The sequence below is a fragment of the Vipera berus genome, assembly GCF_964194415.1.
Source record: "Vipera berus genome assembly, chromosome: 7".
Classification (NCBI taxonomy): Eukaryota; Metazoa; Chordata; class Lepidosauria; order Squamata; family Viperidae; genus Vipera; species Vipera berus.
Window position 1 is genome coordinate 79,704,598 of NC_138209.1, and position 21,320 is coordinate 79,725,917.

Consider the following 21,320-nt stretch of genomic DNA (forward strand, 5'->3'; position numbering starts at 1 on the left):
GTCGTGGTCCAGGGTCTTGAAACCACTGGACTGTCCCCCTGTAAAAGTCTGTTTTTGCAGTTTTCTTTGCAGAAGGCAGAAGATGGGGGGGGGGAAATCCTGATAAAATAAAAGTTGGGAGGTCAGGATATTTCATAACCTCTCTAGATTGGCAAGTGGCAGCCAATGGCAGGGAGCATCTTTGCATAATAACAAATAGCCGTGACTCTTCCTGAGCCAGTCAGAGTTAATGACCATCATCCTTGCTTTGGCTACAAACACCTTGACTACTGTAATGTGCTTTATGCAATGCTATCCTTAAAGAGTTTACTTGAAATTGCAGTTGGTGTGAAACGTGAGCAGTTTGAAACGTGATCAGATGATGGGGTGAAATAGCTGCACTGGCTATCGGGTGCTTATGGGTGCAGAATTTAAGATGCTGGGGAGAAATTGACCTTTGACCTTCAGGAGCTGATGATCAGCCTGGCCTCTCCTGTCTGAATCTACCCGGTTACTCAGATCAGCAGGAGGAGAGGACCAAAGAACTTATTTCTTGCATGACTCCGATTTTGTGTTGTTGTTTTTTTAACTCTGTCTTTTCAAACTGTTATAAGAAGCCTCGAGGAGGGTTACTAGATCAAATAAATAAAACAGTTATCCTAGGACACCTATATTTGCCTTCATTTTCAAGAAGATAAAGAATGTCTAACAATTCCATAACATCTAAGTCTGGGCTCTGCTAGGATGTTTATTTGATTCATTGTAGAAAACGCTAACGTTTTCTGTTTCATTTTACAATACGTCTTGTCCCTTAAGGTCAAGCTAGAGAAACCTAAGATCTATTGCAGGGGTCTTCAGACTTGGCCCTTTTATGACTTGTGGACTTCAACTCCAAGAATTCCTCAGCTAGGCATGCTGACTGAGGAATTCTGGGAGTTGAAGTCCACAAGTCATAAAAGGGCCACGTTTGAAGGCCCCGTGGTATATTGCATGCAATTGGTTTGTTTGCCAAGACCGATCAACTCCTTGATTGTCCACTGTGTGTTCCATCTGAGGCCAAGACCTTGGTAAACCTTGCTGATTAGACTGAGGCTCTTTCTCTTTGGAAGGCCATTTGGTGGCCATCATTAGCAAGTCCCTCTGTCTGGCTCAGGGGTGGGGAACCTTAGCTATTTTATGACTTTTAGGACTTCAACTCCATGGCTGGCTCAGGAATTGAAATCCAGAAGTCATAAAAGAGTCAAGGTTCCCCAACCCTGCTCTAGGTACATCCACCTCTTTGCCTGTTTGTAGAGGGCGTGGGAGGCCCTATAAATGGTGTGAGATCTTGTGCCATTTCCCATGGCTTGCTGGCGCAGCGCTGAAGTGAAAGATGGGACTTAAGGAAGTTGCTTTCCTTGTCATTGAGGAGGTTACCATGGAAGCCAGAATGGCTGGGAGCATCGCTCCCTTGCATAATTTGCTCACTGCAAACTAATTGCAATGGATAAAATGTGTTTCGCAGTGTGAGACCTCTTAGCCCGCATAATTTGAAGGGGCAGACGGGATTAAAATAGCACTGCACGGCCGATGAAACTAGGCAGGTTCATGGCAGCCATCCCCTGGTTGCAAGCTGAAAGAGGGATATGTCAGTGCAGCTGGTTTTCCTGGCTGGTGGCATAAATTTGAATACATCTGCATAGCTTTGGAGCCAGCAAATGAAGAGTGAAAAGCGAAGACAGAAGGCCGAACAAAGTATAAATCCAAAAATCAATCTGACCTCTTTTTCTTTCCTCAAGGACTTTCCTGCATTTATGAATATCAATTAACAACAACAACAACAACAATAATAAAGTTGGAAGGGACCTTGGAGTTCCTCTAGTCCAGGGGTAGGCAACCTCGGCTCTTTTATGACTCATGGACTTCAACTCCCAGAATTCCTGAGTCAGCTGACTCAGGAATTCTGGGAGTTGAAGTCCATGAGTCATAAAAGAGCCGAGGTTGCCTACCCCTGCTCTAGTCCAACCCGCTGCTCAGGCAGGAAACCCCATACCATTTCAGACAAATGGCTGTCCAGTCTCTTCTTAAAAACTTCCAGTGTTGGAGCATGCACAGCTGTGAATCAGGCAAAGAATTCAACTGGTTAATTGTTCTAACTGTCAGGAAGTTTCACCTTAGTTCCAGGTTGCTTATCTCCTTGATTAGTTTCCATCTGTTGCTTCTTGTCCTGCCTTCAGGTGCTTTGGAGAACAGCTTGACTCCCTCTTCTTTGGGGCAGCCCCTGAGATATTGGAACACTGCTATCATGTCCCCCCTGGTCCTTCTCTTCATTAAACTAGACATACCCAAGTCCAGCAACCGTTCCCTATATGTTTTAGTCTCCAGTCCCCTGATCATCTTTGTTGCTCTTCTCTGCACTCTTTCCAGAGTCTCAACATTTTTTTTTACATCCTGGTGACTAAAACTGGATGCAGAATGCCAAGTGTGGCCTTACTAAAGCGTTGTCTTATTGTCTTATTGTCCTCCGTTTGTCTTATTGAAGTATATATACTGGGATCATCAGATCTGAGATTTTGTAAATATCATTTTCCTTGTGTTTATATTGCCCGGTGGATTCTGTTTACAGCATTCTGAGGGTCTGTTTCTATTTTCTCTTCCTTGTCCAAACCTATTTCATGCAAGAATTTTGTTCTGAATTCAGAAGACAGAGGCCGATGTTTCCTTGACCCCTAGTAAGAGAGTATCAAGAAGGCGAACTTGCACAATTAGACTTCTCATCACAGGCAGAAGTCCAGACAAACCAATCGAATTTTAGGGGAAATTTCTTAAGGAAAAGAAATATCTCTAATTAGCCATTGAAATACCGCTTGGAGCTGGCTGTTGATTTATGAGAGCTTTGAATGTTTGTAAAGCAAGTAGTTTCTGAAAAGTCTTATTTTTTTCTTTCAAATAAAAGTTTTAACATATTGCAAACACAGCTTTCTGCAGAAAATTGATATCTGCATGCATATTTAAGCAAATTGATTTGGTACATTCATCAACTTACAGTCTGATCGATAAATTGAAATTAGATTGCCACAAGAAGAAATACGTTATTACTGAATACCAGAACACCAGTCAATTTAGCTTTGCCTGCAATTGAACCACCTGCTCATATTATTAGCACCTTGGTTCCCCCAAAGAAACAACCGTGTTTTAGATATGCATGGAGTGAAACTACATACAATATAATTCCTGAATAAATAATAAATTCTTCACTGGCCATATTTGTTTTCTCTGTCTTGACTGTGAAGCAGTGGGGTTTAAATGCTAAGAATATATTGTGGCAGGATGTCGTGTTTAATGCTCCTTTTGGAGGCTGGCAGATCTTCTGCTTGTTTAGGGATTAATTAAAACATACGCTTTCGTTTATGTGGCACGGTACAAAATAGCAGCTCTCCCTCTTGATTGACGGCTCAAGTAGGGAAAGTAGCAGATCAGGTGTGCGCACACCTTTTGCAAGCCACAGGCCCAAAGAGAGAATTTTGAAAGCGTATGCCTCTTATTATTTTATGGCACCTAATATTTTTGACTGGATTTCCATGAAGCGTTCAGTAAAAAAAATGAAGGTCCCTCGTGTCTCGTGGAACTTTTCATCGTGAAGAATAAAAGTTTCACTTTTTCGAAGGAGAAATTTAGAGAAATCTGATTCATTCTTTTTGAAGTTCCTTCAGAGGGGGGACCCTTATCTCCATCCTATGAGCAATAACAGTGGATGTTATTCCTTATTATTAAGAAATTTATCTACAGAGTTGTCCACAGTTTCAAAGATAAACGATGAGTTGCTTTGCAACTGCTGCCCAGCTCATGAGTCGCTTTGCAGCTTCTTTAAAGCAGCCATTCCTGGATATGGCTGCCTGGGGAGAATAAATAGCACTTTTTAAAAAATAATAAAAGTGGAGCAGGCAAAAAACAAGAACAACAACAAAAAAAGAGCAGGGCGAGTCACTTTCCTTCAGATCTTTTTGAAAGGATTCCTGGGTGCCTGGGAGTTTTGAAATTTTAAAGAACCCCAGTAGGCATTTCATCAGGGCCTTTTGAAGCCTGGTGAAAATTAAGCTGAATTCTTTTTTGTGAATACTTTATCGCTCCTTTCGTGGCAATCAGCTAGTCCCCTTTTGAGTCAGAACTTGGCAGCCTGGAGGAGAAGAGGAATTGTAGGTTTCTCACGTTGCAAGGACATTTGCCTTTTCACCAAGTTGGAATTCAAGAAGGCCAAAGAGCTTCTGCTTCTAGTTAGGGAGGACCTGCCATTCTTCATGGCAGTCTTTCTCTGTCAGGTGTTTCTCCTAATGGTCACACCAAGTTCCGCTTCTCTGTGATGTTCAGCCTTCACACTGACTGATTCCTTATGTGCCTTCAGGTTGGTGTCAGCTCTTTAGCAACCACACTGAGCGATTTTCTCCATGATGTCCCCAGTCTTTCAGATCTTCCAGTGGTATACACGTCATCACTGTCCATCCCACCGACGGCTTTTTTCCTCTTTCTTTCTATCTTGTTAGAGCCTTCTCTACAGTGTTAGGTCTTCACACAAAGTGTCTAAAATAGGGTTAATTTACAGTTAATCAGTACAATCAGAAGAGAGCTGGAAGGGACCCTCGGAGGTGTGGGAAGTCAGCCCCACCAGACAAGGAAATATTAAAAGGGCAGAATATTATATTTCCTCAAAGGATCTTGAAGAGGCAGAAAAGCATGCCCAGTTTTTCTTAATAGCCCCAAGTCTTCCTCCCCCAAGCAGAAACCAGCTCTGTAGAAATGCAGATGTGATCATCCATTCAGGAAGGTTGGAGCCCTCCAGCTAGAAGCTTAGGAAGAGAAAGACACCTAAAATCTCCATACCCAACCCAAACTCTAAGACAGGACATAATAGGATTAACCCACAGGTGCCAAAGGGGCACACTCAGACTCAGGTCAAAGTACCTGACACAGGAAATACAAAGCCTCAGACAGGAACAGGAAACAACCTCAGGAGCTGCAGAGGGTATAAAAACCCACTCCCTACATATGCGCTCTCTCTTTTCTTCCAGAGCCATCTTTCTGTCTGGCTGGCTCTCTTCTTCAATAAACTACAACCTTCTTTCTAATGCAGTTGCCACCTTGTTTATTCCCGGCTTGGACTGTATCCTGATGAAGACTTTTCCTTCAGCAGAGGTCTTCTAGTCCAACCCCCTGCTCAAGCAGGAGATCCTATACCATTTCAGACAGATGGCTGTCCAGTCTCTTCTTAAAAAACCTCCAATGATGGAACACCTACAACTTCTGGTGGAGAGCAGTTCCACTGGTTAATTGTCCTCACTGTTAGGAAGTTTCTCCTTAGTTCCAGGTTGCTTCTCTCCTTGATTAGTTTCCATCCGTTGTGTCTTGTCTTGCCTTCTGGTGCTTTGGAAAATAAATTGACCTCCTCAAATACTGGAACTCTGCTAGCCTGTCCCCCCCCCAGTCCTTCTTTTCTCTAGACCAGACATACCCAATTCCTGCAACTGTTCTTCGTGTGTTTTAGTCTCCATACAGACGGACAGATTTTCATCTGTCACTCATGTCTCAGGTGAGACCTCCGGGTTGATTTGTCTAATGATCCATTGGTTTGTTTTCTTGGCTCCCCATGTCTTCTTCGGAGCCTTCTCCAACAGGAAAGTTCAAAAGCATCAATATTCTTTCTTACCCTGTTTCTTTAGGACGAACTTTTTGTTCCCTAGACGTGTCGCAGGGAATATCATGGCAACAAAAGGCTGCAAGTGTGTGAAAAACAGTCCTAACTCCCTTTTTAATGTGCCATTGTAACTTCACGAAATGAACTGTTGTAAGTCGAGGACTATCTGTACAAGAAACATTTCCTCTCATCTCGATTTCTGTATACTGTGACGTGCGTGTAACTGGGTGCGCTTTGGTCTTGACTAGAGAATTGGACTGTGGAAATTTTTAAAAAGGAGGTTAAAAAAAAAGTAGGTGATTTATTCCTCTATAAAATACCCCTAATCTGTTTGCTTAGCTTTCTTTGAGAAGTTCTTCTTTAATATACAGCTGTTCCATCGCGGTCTGGTAGTAGACAATAATTATTGCATGAAGCAACAGAAAATGTTCAGTTGAGAAAATCTGATTCATTGGACACTTGAGAAGAAGTATCCAGCCCCAGTTTTCTGCTAGAAAAATATTAAGAAGTTATTCTTTAACATGTAGGCCAGGGGTCCCCAACCTTGGCCACTCTGTGACTTGTGGACTTCAACTCCCAGAATTACTCAGCCAGCCATGCTGGCTGAGGAATTCTGGGAGTTGAAGTCCACAAGTCATAATGTGGGCAAGGTTGGGGACTCCTGATGTAGACCTTTCAAATAGAATTAGATTCTTTCCCTCTGGGATTCTTCATTCATTTGAGGAAGATGCTGTTCTTTGTCTCGGAAGACTCTTGAAGCTCCTTCACTGGATATGAAGAGACATGGTTATGAAAGATGACAGGGGCACCAGCATGACCTCGCTTATTCTCAGGGCAGGGTTGACCGGGACTAAACTGGTTAGCCCTTGGGTGACCACGAGAAAATCCTTGGGCTCCAAGCTAGACTGGAAAGTCGAAAAGCCACCCTAGAGAAATGCAATGATAAATTATTTCCACATTGTTGCTAAGACAACCACAGATTCATGAAATTGCTAGGGATCGCACTTTGCTCAACGTTACTTTCATGTCACAGAGAACTGCAAAGGTGGAATAGAAACAGACGGTCTTTTCTGAACGTCTGCTGTCCGACGCGGATCGATGGTGATTTAAAATACCATACGGAGAGAAGAGGGGAACATCTTCTCAAGCATCCTTCAGAGCTGCAGTTCTCTTCAGCCATATTGTTCCTCCCAGGGTGTTTCTGCTAATAATTCCTCCAAGGAAAGAAAAGATGATGAGTGGACTTTTGGAAGCAAGTAAATCCAGTCTTCCCTTCCATTCTGGCCCAGCCTGCCTTCTCCAACTCCTGGTGGATAATTCTGTTGCAGTTCCCAGTTCCCAGCCAGTAAGAGATGTGCAAACTTGGGTCCAAATTATCTGGGAGTCAAGAAAATCTTTTAGCTGTCTTTCTGTTCCTCCGCATATGATGAATAGCTAATTTAATTTATTTGGGCCCTTCGCTGCTATCCCAGAAGGTGAGTGATGTGATTCCACAAGGGCCTACAGCAAGGGTCCCCAATGCCCAGGACCACTCCCAGTCCTTGAGTCATTCGGAACCAGGCCGTGGAAGTGGTGGGCGAGCGCGCACATGCGCCTCTCCACTTGCGCTAGCACGGGGGGATGTGCCCCCCACTGTGCATAACCATCCCTTCTTTTCCCCCACCAGCCAGTCCCCAAACCCAGAAAAGTTGGGAACTCTGGCCCGCAGTATTAATTTCTTGGAGAAAAAAAGAGAAGAGAATAGAGTGGATAAAAGGATATTATTTCAAAAGATTTTATTATTCGCCAATAAACATGCCTAATGGTTATATGCAGCTGTAGGAAGGCAGGTAAAAAGCTGAAGAAGGTGACTAAGGCAAAGAAAAATGTAAAGACTCGTAGGTATTGTTTTCTGAGCAATTTACAGACTCAGCAAATTTGCCCCCAACAATCTGGGTCCTCGTTTTACCGACCTGGGAAGGATGGAAGGCTGAGTCAACCTTGAGCTGGTCAGGATCGAACTGCTGTCAGTGATCAGAGTCAGCATGCAATACTACATTCTAACCACTGCACCACCACAGCTTCTAATATATGCTAATTTGAATAAACATTTAAAGGCTAGATTGGTGCAGATATAATTTTAAAAATTGTTGGATTGGGTTGAACTGACTAGGATTCAGTTGAACACAATAGGATAGGGTTCACGCATCAAATTGATCTAATGTTAGGCCAAGGTTTTGGGCCAAACTGGATTTGTAAATTGGAAATTTGATCTGGAAGCTTATTACCAAAATGATTGCCAAGGAGATTTGCCACAGTGGACTACAAGCACTCATTTTTCACAAATTAACTCTCTAAGATGCTTCTAGCATCTAGAAGGTGGGACTTGTAACTAAATATAGTCTAGAGGCTTCGCTTTCCCTCATGCCCATGTGCCCACACAGGTATGTTAGCACTGAATAATCAAGTCTCCAAATATATGTCTAATTTTGGATCAATTGAAAGAAGCTTTGGCTGAAGAGAAACTCAACTCCACAAGGCATTAAATACACACTAGAGTATTCTCAAAGCTGATCCTTCAGAGACACGCATAACTTTTTTATAACCTGCTCTTCCTTGAATTAATTGTATTCTTTTGAGCTCCTGTATTCAAAATTTGCCACAGAGTGGCCTTCTCATCTGATCTCTGTAGTACAGCCTGTTATGTTCCAAGGTGACATAAACTAGATGTATCTCCTGGCCACAAAACATTATAAATCTGCTTTGTAGAACATTGCCAGCTCTTTGGCATCAAGCTTCTTAAAGAAATCATGCTAAAGAAGGTTTATTCATATTGGTAAGATCACACCTGGAAGATAGTGCATCCAGGTTTGGTCACCACAATACAAAAAATATGTTGAGACTCTGGAAAGAGTACAGAGAAGAACAACAAAGATGATCAGGGGACTGGAGGTTAAAACATATAAAAAATGGTGGCTGGAATTGGGGGTATCTAGTTTAATGAAGAGAAGGACGAGGGATGATATGATAGCAGTCTTCCAATATCTCAGGGGCTGCCCCAAAGAAGAGGGAGTCAAGCTGTTCTCCAAAGCACCTGAAAGCAGGACAAGAAGCAACGGAGGGAAACTCATCAAGGAGAGAAGCAATCTGGAATTAAGAAGGAATTTCCTAACAGTGAGGACAATTAACCAGTGGAACGGCTTCCATCCAGAAGTTGTGGCTGCTCCATCATTGGAGGTCTTGAAGAAGAGACTGGACAGCCACTTGTCTGAAATGGTCTAGGCTCTCCTGCTTGAGCAGGGGGTTGGACTAGAAGACCTCCAAGGTCCCCTCCAACTCTGTTTATTCTGTATTCTCTAATATTCTAAAGGAACGTTATTCCTTTAGAAGTGGGAATGCTTTGGTGTGTAGGTGTCAGTGTGTTTTTGTGTAATCTTAGCTGGCTGCTTTCACTTTAACCGAAAGCCACTCACGCCATCCTCTCCCCAGCACTGCCAGTGCATATCACGTACTGCGGCCCTCAACGCTTCATTTAGTGACCATCTGAAGTTACTGCAGTACTGAAAAGTGATTTATGTTCTTGCCAAGCTCTTGGCAATTGTTTCCCCTCGGTGCAGTGGAAGTAGTAGTACCTACGCAGACCGCCGTTCTGCACTAAGCAAAGCCCAGAAAGAAATAAAGGAGCCTTTCAAAATAGTTCACATAATCCGTAGCTCTTGCTAAGATGGTTTATCACAGTGTGCCGTTCTCCTGGGCATCCTCCCAGAAGCAGATTAATTGTAAAAGAATTATCTCAAAGAGGGATCGTTTGGGACCATCAGGGGATAAGCGGTCGCTCCACTTGCCTCTTTTCGCCTCAGAGTCATCACGAGGGAATCGCTTTTATGCGGTGCAGATTTTTGCAATATTTGCAGCTAGATCGTTCTTCTCCCTACGTGCCGAGGAGATCTGCTCCAAATGTCGGAGGGGTGGAGGGAAAGCATGGGAGAAAATCCCAAAAGGAAAACCTACAGAATTCCAGAGGTTGGTTGGTTGGTTGGTTTTTTTAAAAAAGAAATGTAGTCCTTGATTTACAACAATTCATTTAGTGACTGTTCAGAGTTAGGATGGCACTGAAAATAGTGACCTACTATTCACACTTAACGACCATTGCAGCATCCCCCACGGTCATGTGATCAAAATTCAGACGCTCGGTGACAGACTCGTAATTATGACGGTTGCAGTGTCCCAGAGGTCACAAGGAAAGACAATGGGGGAAGCCAGATTCACTTAACAACCGTGTGAGTAATTGAACAGCTGCAGTGATTCACTTAAGAACTATGGCAAGGAAGGTCATAAATTGGGGCAAAATTCACTTAACTACTGTCTTGTTTAGCAACAGAGATTTTGGGACTACTACTACTATTACTACTGCTATTACTACTACTACTACTACTACTACTACTACTACTACTACTAATAATAATAATAATAATAATAATAATAATAATAATAATAATATAACAATAACAATAAAGTTGGAAGGGATCTTGGAGGTCATCTAGTCCAACCCTCTACTCAGGCAGGAGAATAATAAATATAATTATATATACATAATATTTTAAAGGAAAAAAGTATCTCCATATAGTGTGACAGTTGACATCACAATAGTAACACCAAGTCATTTCTGAAATATGTTGCCCAAAGATCATTTTATGTATATTTTATTCAGATTGGAAATGTACTTTTCTAGTTCTTTAAACAACAGGAAAAGATGAACAGACTTCCCCAGTGGCATCTTTGACACTTTTATGAAATGTCTCAAGGTCACATTGATGTCAAATTTGTGCCATGTTTGTGGTCCGGGATGAAGTCGATTAAATGTGCGTGTTTTTGTGGGTGTTGCAATTTTTCAGATAGAGTGTAAAAATTCATAACAGAAAGAAAAGTTGATTTCAGGAGAGTTAAGAGGCTGAATTCAGAGCTGCTGATTAGAACAAGGGACCTGATACTCCTCTTAATGAGAATCAACCAACTGAAGTGTGGCAAAGTTAATGGGGAAATACCAAGATAACAGCTGGGAAAACATCAGGGGCTGAATTAAGTAAAATGCTAATTAGAACCAGGAATTAAGCACCCACTTAGGAAAGCCTCACACTGCATTGCAATGCCTTTCTGCACCCGCGAAGAGAGACATGGACCTTTGCTTCTTGTGAATAGATTTTATACTTTCGGATGGGTTTCAGTCTGAGACAGAAGACAGCCTCTTAAAGGCTGGGCATCTTTGTGAACAAGTCAGTCCCTTAGCAAACGGATGTCAGTCTGTCCACTCTGCACTATTTCAGCTGAAATGTTTTCCTGCCAGGGGTTATAAGGGCTTCTGAATGGCAGCCCAGTCAGGGCTTGGCCATCCTAGCTTGGGTTTTGTGCTCGGGTTCAATCTGGATCTCACGTCCAATTCAGAAGCTGAAGAGCTGGACCAGACCAAGGAACGAACGGAAGGCAATGCATTGGCAGCAGAGTCCCAAAGGCGCCTTTTCATTCAGGAGGCAACGGGAATTTCTGGTTTTTCCTTTGAAGAGGTTTCGCTTCCCATCCCAGAAGCTTCCTCAGCTTCTGACTGGATGGTGGGGAATGGAAGTATTTATACTCCTTGCAGAGAGCTGGTCATTTGCCTTCTTTTAGAGAGTCATTGATGCCACTTGGAGGTTTGTCTGTGTCCTCGGGGTCACCTGAGGGGTGCAAATGAGTGGCTGCAGGATGTTTTTTCTGCCCTGGGTCCCTTCCCTGTTGGCTGTTGGGGATGGGTCCGTGTTGTCTGCATCTCAAACTGAAGCACAAATGGTTCCTTTAGGCTTCCCTCCAGAAGCTGTGCATGCTCCATCACAAGAAGAGACTGGACAGCCATTTGTCTGACATGCTATAGGATCTCCTGCTTGAGCAGGGGGTTGGACTAGAAGACCTCCAGGGTCCCTTCTGTTATTCTATTATTCTGTTATTGTTATTGTATTTGCAACTGTCTCTCTCTATGAGTCTAAAGCAGAATTTACACTGAGTTATGGAGTAATGCTTTCCAAACCTTATATATTTTTTTAGAAACATCAAACTATTAACTCAATTTCTCACTCTCTCTTTGCTCAAGTTCTTTTTTATTTTCATTTATTTGAAAACATTTCAATGGCTTGCACAATTTTTCTGCAGGGAGGGATAAATATAATTTGTAGCTGAAATATGTTAGACTGAGAATGTAGGCGTAGCAAGTGTAGCAAAGATGACTCCGTCTGTTTACAATTTGCTTGGCAGATCTACTCAATTAATTATAGAAATACACCTTTTACATTATCTCTCTATTGATTAGATCCGGTGTTTCCCTACCTCAACAACTTTAAAACATGTGGATTTCAACTCTCAGAATCCCCCACCAATATACTTGCTGGAGAATTCTGGGAGTTGAAGTCTACACATCTTAATCTTGATAAGGTTGAGAAACACTGAACTAGATAGTAACCTAGTTTTATATAACTACAAAAATCCATACAACTATATAGATGCTGATATCCTATTGCAAATAGCAATAAAATGATATGTAAGAAGCTGCTGGAGCGGAAAACATTCAGAAAAATAGAAGACCACACACAGAGTCATTTGGATTTTTATGGATCAACCTTTATTTAAACAATTTTCCTTCAAGGATCTAACAATTGTAGTTCTGTGCAGGGGCTGAGATGATTTTTTTTTTACCTAGAACCAACAGAGTGTTGATGCTGGATGTAAGTTGATAGTCCTGCCTTGTAGGTAGGCATATGTGGCTCTCAGCATCTTCAGTAATGGTTGAGGTCAGAGGTAAAACATGGCTTGTGGACCCTGGTCTGTTCCAGTTAGACCAAGGCTGATCTCTGCTGACCAGGCTACAATAGGAGTTGGGAGACTACTTCTCCCCAAGATTGGTCCGAATGACCAGTAGGGTATGATGTGGGTGTCATTAAGTATCTCTAGGATTAAGGGCTCTTGCTAGAAATAGCCCTATCTGCGTGGGTCAAAGATCTACCTGATATAATGAGAAGGTCCCCTTCATTGTTAGCTGAAACAGTATCTCTGCATCCATTGTCCCAAAAGTGATTGTGGCCAATAGCTTCTGCATTGACCGATCTTCTGAAAATCAAGCTTGATTTCTGGAGACTTCATGAACACAAGTCATTTAATTTTTTTTAAAGCTACAATATGGAATAAATTTGTTTGTTTAACTTTCCAGGTTACAATCCTTGGATTTTCTGGTGGACTTTCATCATCCACCTGTTTTTAGCTTCTCAGCTCATACAGGTTCTGTAACAGTTCAATCGAGTTAAATCAAATTCTGTAACGGTTAAAAGAAACAGTTTAGTTTCTATTCGTCAACAAATGTTCATTTTATTAAATCTTTTAAAAGAAAACAAGAATGTACATATTGCACAGTAGTCCTTCTGAAGCTTATTTTCTGGAGTAAAATTCTCAGGCTTAAAAATGCAAATGCTTAAATCTTGTGATATTATTTGAGAGAACCATACAATTCTGAGATAATATAAACCACATTCATCAGGGTTTTGTGCTCAATTTTGGGTCCATGAAATAAATCTTATTGCACTAACACAACAGTTGTAGAACGATCTTCTCCAGGTCACTTGGAAATTGAACAATAGTTGCCCAAGTCCACCCTGTTGTCTTATGTTTACAGAGTAGCTTGTAGAGAAAGTTGGCACCCTTTGTATGTAAGATTTGGTGACAACTTGACTATTTGCTTATTTGGATTCCTACTCTCCAACTGCAGCCTTTTAGCTTCTGAACATCCTGGGCTAGGATCCCATGTTAGATAGCTTCCCAGTTTCCCAGGCAACGAAATATCCACAACAATGCTGTACTATTAGCTGCGTGCGCTGGTAGTAGAGAAGGGAGGAAGCCAAAAGAGAGAGAGAGAGAGCGGTTATTCCCAGATGCTCAGCTATCACTTCAAGGTGGAGCAGATTCTACAAGGGATGTTTGTGGGGTGACCTCTTAGACCTTGGGGTGACGGCTACTTTTCTCCGCACATGGCTGGTGTGGAGTGGGCTGATGAGCAAAGGGACCGCCCTATCAGGGCAAAGACTTTTATCTGGCTGCTACTTCTGGACTCTGTTAGGGTGGATCGGAGCCATTCACCTCCCTGTCAGCCACCCCTTCACAGTCTTTCTCTCCTTCCCTTTCTTTCCTCCACTTTTCCTCGCGGAGGCTGTCGGCTTCTTAAGGTGGTGCCGTGGCTTTCCACGGAAGGCGAGGCGCATGATGAGTTCTCTCCTCTGTAGCAGGGGTAGCTCATCACCTGGCGCACCATGAACTTGGAAGGACTCGAAATGATAGCCGTCCTGGTGATGATTGTCCTCTTTGTGAAAGTGCTGGAACAATTTGGGCTGATTGATTCTAGCTTGGAAGGTAAGAGGCATCGCTCCTAAAAATAACGGTGGGTTTCTGAATCTTGAGTAGGGCGACGAAGGGGATCTGGGAAGAGAACTTTTCATTTTTATTTATTTTTTAATCTGCTACTCCTACAAGGAAATTTTCAGAACTGATATTTCAGCTTTCTAGCGTTGCTGTCTTCTTGTTGGGTCTTGGAAAAGCCCCGTGACAGGAGAGGTTCTCAAGTGATTTTGAAGAAGGGGGTGTGGTGAGAAGACAAGGAAACTTTGGCTCAGATCATTGCTGGCTGTGCATAAATACTTGTGTAATATTTGGATCAACAGGAATGTGTTGGGTTGCGTAGTGGGAGAGGATGGGGAGGGGCAGAGACAAGAAGATGCTTCAGTTGTGCTCCACTTTGACAAAATATAATGTTCCAGGGAAGGAAAGCTATAAAGGTTTTGAAGAGTTATTCTATCAATAAGTTGGAGATAATTCTTTTCATTGTTAAGAGTTTGAGGTGTTTCCAGGTGCCTCCTACTTTTATCTTTTTCGGATGATAGAATTCCCACTTGAGGGGAAAATTATTTAGACTTTTTGTTGAATATTCTTTTTTTTCCCCTGTTCTTTCTCAAGTTGTAAAACAGCTGTCCTTCTGTTTTGCTGAGCCTCACATGTGTTTGTGCTGTGTCCAGAAAGTGTGATCAGAGTATGGAAATTACATGGAAAGATGGATTTTGTCACATTTTTTTCAGGACTCCCAGCACATGTCCCTGGATTCAGTTTTAAAATATCTCATTGACTTGTCTCGGTCTGGACTGTAGCTCTGAAGGAGACCCCCAAGAACTCGTCTTCTGTCTAAAGGAAAGCTTCCAAGTTTAAAACTAGCAAAACGTAAATTTCTCCGTTTGATTGGGCTTGGCTACTTATATAATCTTTTAAAGAAGTGTAATCCTTCTTACAAGAGTTAACGTATGAAAAAAAGTTCTCAGTGCAGTTTTGTTGTTGTTGAATTCTGAACATTTAGGAAAACTACAAAGAAGCCACAATAATCAACTACATCTTAAGAATGATGGTCCTTCCTCACTTGTGCCCATCACATTTCTAAGTTTATTGAGATAATCCAATTTATTCCATTGCATGAAAATCATTTTGGTTTTGTGATATTTTGATAGTCTCTACCTTCAGAGTCAGTAGGCTGTGTGGTTATTCTGTTTCCAAAATATAATGTTAATTAGATTGTTTTAGGCATCCAGTTGCTCATTCTTATATTGTAGGTTGCCCTGATATGTTATTAATCCATTCATTTGTGGTTTTTCTTCCAGACTTTCTATAGCAGATTTAAAAGGACGTCACTATTTATCAGCGTTTGTAAAGGTGTTAAAATTGGTAGTAAAAGGAGCAAATCCTGTAAGATTTGCTTTCTAAGTGTGTGTTTGCATTTTGCTGGAAACAATTGCCTTTTCCTCGCAATGGTTCTATCTTTTTGAGATTTTCATCTCAAGGAAATCCTTAACAATGTTGTTTTGCAAACACATTCTTGGAAATAAAAGTCATAAAAAGCTGCCTTTTTATGAATTCATGCCTTTTATGAGAGCTAGAATGTAGTTTTGTTTTGAAATCAAATTTAAAGTAATATTAAAAAAAATCCTCCAGTTTTATTTTTCTCCTTGCAGATGACTACAATAGTAATATAATAGTAATAATTTGATAAAACTTATACAAAATCAGTTCTGAGTAGATACTTGAAACTATCCTATCTGTGTACACAAAGTAGGTAAACAGAAAAATACCTGTGTGTTAGGCAAAACTTAGGACCAAACAATATTTATTTGGGATAACTTATTCTATTGTATTTTCTTTTTTTATCTAAAATGAAAGAAAGCGTTTGTCTGTGAGGAATATTCAGAAGCCTTAATTAAGTCGCCTCTTTGTAACCCTGAGCAAAACCATACACAACTTTTTCTGAGTTCTCCAAATCTGGCAAAACGTTTCAGAGAAAGAGACAAGATCTCTTTAGTATCCTTCAAGCAAGGAATGGGACTATTTGGCCAGGAGGCAAAACATTCACCAGAATGACTATTTTCTTCTCTGTGTACAAAGAGTGGAAACCCCTGCTCACACCCTGTCGGGGGGAAAAGTTGTGTAGGAGGTTTGTGTAAATGCAAGAAGAATCCATACCAAATATTCATCCGCGGTGGATTCTCTGCATTTGTTCCAAGATGAGAAGAAGCTGGAGTTCCTGGTTCAGACAGTCTGTCCAATGCTTGAGTTTACTCCCTGTGTTTGCTCACGAGAGAGGCGAACAGGTGAAAATAGTTCAGAGCAAAAGGACATTTTGCTTATACCTTGCTAACCCCATAACCTGAGCTACTGTGCCATGTGATTCATATAGAGAAAGTGCCAGATAAACAAGCGCTGCTTTCTCTTCTGCTTTTCTCCTCCCGTTCTTCCAAGTCAAGGAGAGAAGCAACCTGGGCATTAAAGGAGAAACTTCCTAACAGTGAGGACAATTAACCAGTGGAACTACTTGCCTCCAGAATTGGTAGGCACTCCATCACTGGAGGTTTTCAAGAAGAGACTTGCTTGTCTGAAACGGTCTAGGGTCTCCTGCTTGAGCGGGGGGTTGGACTAGAAGACCTCCAAGGTCCCTTCCGGCTCTATTCTGATTTTGATTCTGATTCTGATCTGTGTCCTGATGTTATGACAGTGACGTGTCTTTTGTCAGTGAATGTGACAAGAAAAAAAAATCAAACACGCATCGGGCAGGAGTGAGTTGCTTTAAATATTATATCTTGATGCCTGCAGGTAACTTACAGTTTCGTCCCTCAACATTTGGCATGTCGTCCTTGAATTACAGCAGTTCATTTAGTGACGGCTCGAAGTTACAACGGCACTCAAAAAAGTGACTTTTGATTGTTTTTGACACAACTGTTGCAGCGTCCCCGGGGTCACGTGATCAAAATTCAGACACTAGGCCACTGTCTCGTATTTATGACGGTCCCAGAATCCCGGGGTCACGTGATCAACTTTTGCAACTTTCTGACCAGCAGAGACAATGGGGGGAAGCCGGATCCACTTAACGGCCGGGTTACTCACTGAACAACTGCAGTAATTCGCTTAGCGACTGTGGCAAGAAAGGTCATAAAATGGGGCAAAACACACTTAAGAAATGTCTCACTTAGCAACTGAAATTCGGGGCTCCGTTGTTATAAGTCGAGGACCAGCTGTACAGTGACTGACCTGACCCGCTTGTGGATTTTTAAAGTTTCCAGGCGATGGAAGCAAGACGGGGGGAAAAGTCATCTGAAACGCCAGCTGGATTCCCTTTGTCGGGAGCGGAACGATCCTCCCGTGCACGGCGGCGATTGTGGCGTGCGGTGAAAGTTCACACAGTTGTGTCTCTCTTTGTTCCTTATAAATTTCACAGGGAAAAAAAGCACGAATCTCTCCATATTCATAAGGGAAAGAAATCTGCCTAGGATACAGCTTAGCCCTTGACTTACAACTGTTGATTTAGTAACCGTTCGAAGTTACAACGGCACTGAATAAGGTGACTTATGACCCGTTTTCACACACTTACAACCATTGCAGCCTCCCCAGGATAATGTGATCAAAATACAGGATGTTGTTTGGCATTAAAATCAGGAACAATTCACTAGGTCATTGATTGTCTGAAAAGATTGAATGTTAAAACAATTAAGGTATATATAAAATAAAACTAAGAAACTTATTTTTTATTTAATTGATATGATAATTGTATTAATTTAAATATGAGACAGTACATACTAAGGGGAAAAGAGAGGAAACATTTAATGTAGTAGTCTGAGATTTGTGCTAAAAATAATGGTATGTTATTGAATTAGTGACCAACTCAGCCGCCAGGTTGGTTTTCAAATATTTAAATGTAAAATTAGAAAATCAATAAACAAATTTTTAAAAATTCAGAATGCTTGGCAACTCTCTCATGTTTATGACAGTTCCAGGGTCTCGGGATCACGTGCTCCCTTTTTGTGGCCTTCTGACCAGCAAAGGCAATGGGGGAACCGGATCCACTTAACAACCATGTTACTGAGTTAACCACTATGGCCAGAAAGGTCATAAAGTGGGGAGAAACTTGCTTGACACTTTGTCCCTCTTAGCGACTGAAATTTTAGACCGAGTTGGGGTCATCAGCCAAGGACCTCTTGAAGTAGGTGAGGCTTCTCTTTTTCCTGCTGGGTTCAAAGGCCTGAGCTACCGGCCACGGGATATGGGGATGGTGCAGTGGTCATAACTGTGAAAAACGGTCATAAGTCACTCTTTTCTTCAGTGCCGTCATAAACGTCAGATGGTCACTAAACAAATGATTGTAATTGAGGATTATTGGTGTGCCTCCATTGCAGGTCACCACCAGCACCTCTGCTAGTTTGCCTTAGTTTAGAGAAGGAGTTATTGGAGAAGTCAACTTCCCTGTTGGCTGCCATTACTTCCATAGCAGGAAATAACGTCTGCACATCTGTATATGAAAATATTAGTGGTTACATGACTCTTTGTGGTATTGACAGCCAGCTAGAGAATTCAAATAAAACTCCCAAGTTCATTCCGTTTCGGAAAATCTTACTGTTTATTGAATAACGGCATGGTAATGTCAAAGCAAAACTTACTGTGAAGTTCCCAGACACCAGTTCATAGAATTAAACAATAATTTCCCCGGCCAAACCCCCTACCCTCTCATGTAGTCCATGTAAACAATTTCACTTGGTTATGGGAACCATCTGCTTTCTGTCCACACCCGCTGCAGTGTCCTTGGAAAGGTTTCAGGCTCTCACGGACTTCAGTGGAATTGAAGCACCCAAAAATTCACACCAGGGTGATTCAATGGCACAACAAGTGGAGAAAAAGTAAATTTAAACCAATGAGTGCTTTGGTTAGAAACCACCTTGGTGTTTTTTTAAGGAGAAGTACGTGGAGACTTTATCTTTATTGCAGATGAATATGTTTTCAGGAACAGTTCTTCCAGAGCCCAGAGAGTGGCAGTACTTACTTTAGAGTTGAGTACATGAGAATTACAAAGCATTTTTTTAAATATGGTGTTTTTGTAAAATGCCAAAGAACTTTCTAATATTCCATTACATGTGGTCCTATTAATAGGCTAACAAACAGGTCATGTCTGAGCAAGAGGGAGCAGGGAATTAAGCAGCAGTCAGTCCCAAATGCAAGAAAAGGATTAGCAGGAAAAAAAATGTTTAAAGGTTGAATGCTTTTCCTTTGTTTGTTTTAATGGGGTAGTTTGAAGTCCTTTTGGCAGGAGAATGGCTTCAAAATGAAGCTCGCCAAATCATTAAAATATAGGAAGGTACTAGGCTGATCCAGTACACGACGTTTGATGTCGATTATACCTATCTAGTCTTCAACTTACAATGATTCATTTAGTGACCATTCAAAGTTACGACGACACTGAAAAAGTGACTTTGGATAGGTTTGAGGCTCAGGTGCTTTTTAAGCCGAGAACTGCTTGTAGAAAGAATAGGAAAAAAGCCCGTCCTTTAGATTGCAAACATCTGGATGACCATTAGATGGCAGCCAAGAAATTAAAAAGACTCTGCAACGCTGTATGGAAATAAATACTAAGGAGGTGGTGTGTTGTCAGCATGTCAAGCAGCCTTAAGAAGACTGCAAGTGCCTTGACTCAGAACAAACCAATTCCTCATTGTTTTATCCTGATTGAAGAAGAAAAGATCTATAAAGGTCAATGGATGCTCTGATCTGATGCGCCCAGGAAGCCACTGGGACTGAACGGTGGCATATAGGGAGCCATATCGTTTTGAAGGGGACAATAGTCATATGGAAGCTATACTGTGGAATCATAGAATCGTATGCTTAGAAGGGACCTTGGTGGTCTTCTAGTCCACCCCCCCTGCCAGAGGCAGGAGTCCTTCTACAATTCCAGTCAAATGGCTGTCCGATCTTTCCTTGAAAACCTCCAGCAACGGAGCATCCACAGATCCAGAAGGCAAACTGTTCTGTTGGAAAACAGAGGCATAGAATCAAAGGAGCCTTGGTGGAGCAGTGGGCTAATGCCTCCTTAAGTAACACCAGCTGCCTGCAATTAGTGCAGGTTCGAGTCCCACCAGTCTCAAGGTTGACTCAGCCTTCCATCCTTCCCAGGTAGGTCAAATGAGGACCCAGATTGTTGGGGGCAATTAAGCTGACTTTGTAAAAAATGCTGCTGGGGGGGGGGGCAAAAGCCCTAGTAAGCAGCTATATACACAGAATGAAGGCTATTGCTAAGCACATTGATTTGTGCTTCTTAGATTGTAAGCCGCCCTGAGTCTTCGGAGAAAGGGCGAGATATAAATAGGATAAAAAAAATCACGTGAAGGGTTAGTACTGCTTTGTAAAGCCTTAGTAAGGCCACAGCTGGAGTCCTGCGTCCAGTTTTGGTCACCACATTACAAAAAGAAAAAAAAACATTGAGACTTTGTGAAAAAGTGCGGAGAAGAGCAACTAAGATGAGACTGAAACATAGGAGGAACGGCTGCAGGAACTGGGTAGGGCCAGTCTAGAGAAAAGAAGGACTAGGGGGGGACATGACAGCAGCATTCCAGTATTTGAGGGGCTGCCACAAAGAAGAGGAGGGGGTCAAACTATTCTCCAAAGCACCACAGGGCAGGATGAGATACAATGGATGGAAACTAATCCAGGAGAGAAGCAACCTGGAATTAAGGAGAAACTTCCTCACCGTGAGGACAATTAACCAGCGGAACTTGCCTTTAGACGTTGTGGGTGCTTCATCACTAGAGGCTTTTCAGAAGAGACTAGATGGTCATTTGTCTGAAATGGTGTAGGGTCTCCTGCTTGAGTGGGGGGTTGGACTAGAAGACCTTCAAGATCCCTTCCATCTCTAGTCTGATTGATTGATTATTGATTGATTGATTGATAGTTTTCACTGTCAGGAAATTCCTCCTTCTGACAAGCTTCCACCCATTGCTTCTTGCCCTCCCTCGGGTGCTTTGGAGGATAGGTCAACCCCCTCTTGCCTGTGAAGGTCTTTCAAGTATTGAAAGATGGCTGTCATGGCACCCCTAAGCCTTTTCTTTGATAGGCTGAACATGCCTAGTTTCATCCTACACTTTCGCCTCCAGATCCCTTAATCATTTTTGTTGCTCGTCTCTGCCCTCTTTCTAAGGTCCCAGCATCTTTTTTTGTATCGTGATGACCAGAACCGGACACAGGATTTCAAGTGTGGCCTTTGCTAGAGCAGTATGGAGTGGTGCCAGCACTTCTTGTGATCTTGACGCTGTCACAGCCTAGGACTGCGTTGGCT

At 42.1% G+C, this 21,320-nt stretch overlaps 1 protein-coding gene across 3 annotated transcripts in view; it reads left to right on the plus strand.

Annotated features, from left to right (window-relative positions):
• The window catches only part of KCNIP4 (potassium voltage-gated channel interacting protein 4), a gene marked incomplete at its 5' end in the record, with an annotated part of 258,129 nt that overhangs the window by 117,397 nt on the left and 119,412 nt on the right, over positions 1-21,320 (plus strand). Inside the window, one exon of one of the 3 annotated variants that reach the window (XM_081332491.1) lies at positions 13,948-14,047. The exons of the other annotated variants lie outside the window; for them this stretch is intronic. Coding sequence (XP_081188617.1) covers positions 13,948-14,047 — 100 coding nt within the window. Of the gene's footprint in view, positions 1-13,947; positions 14,048-21,320 lie in introns of those variants that run through there. 3 annotated transcript variants of the gene reach the window in all.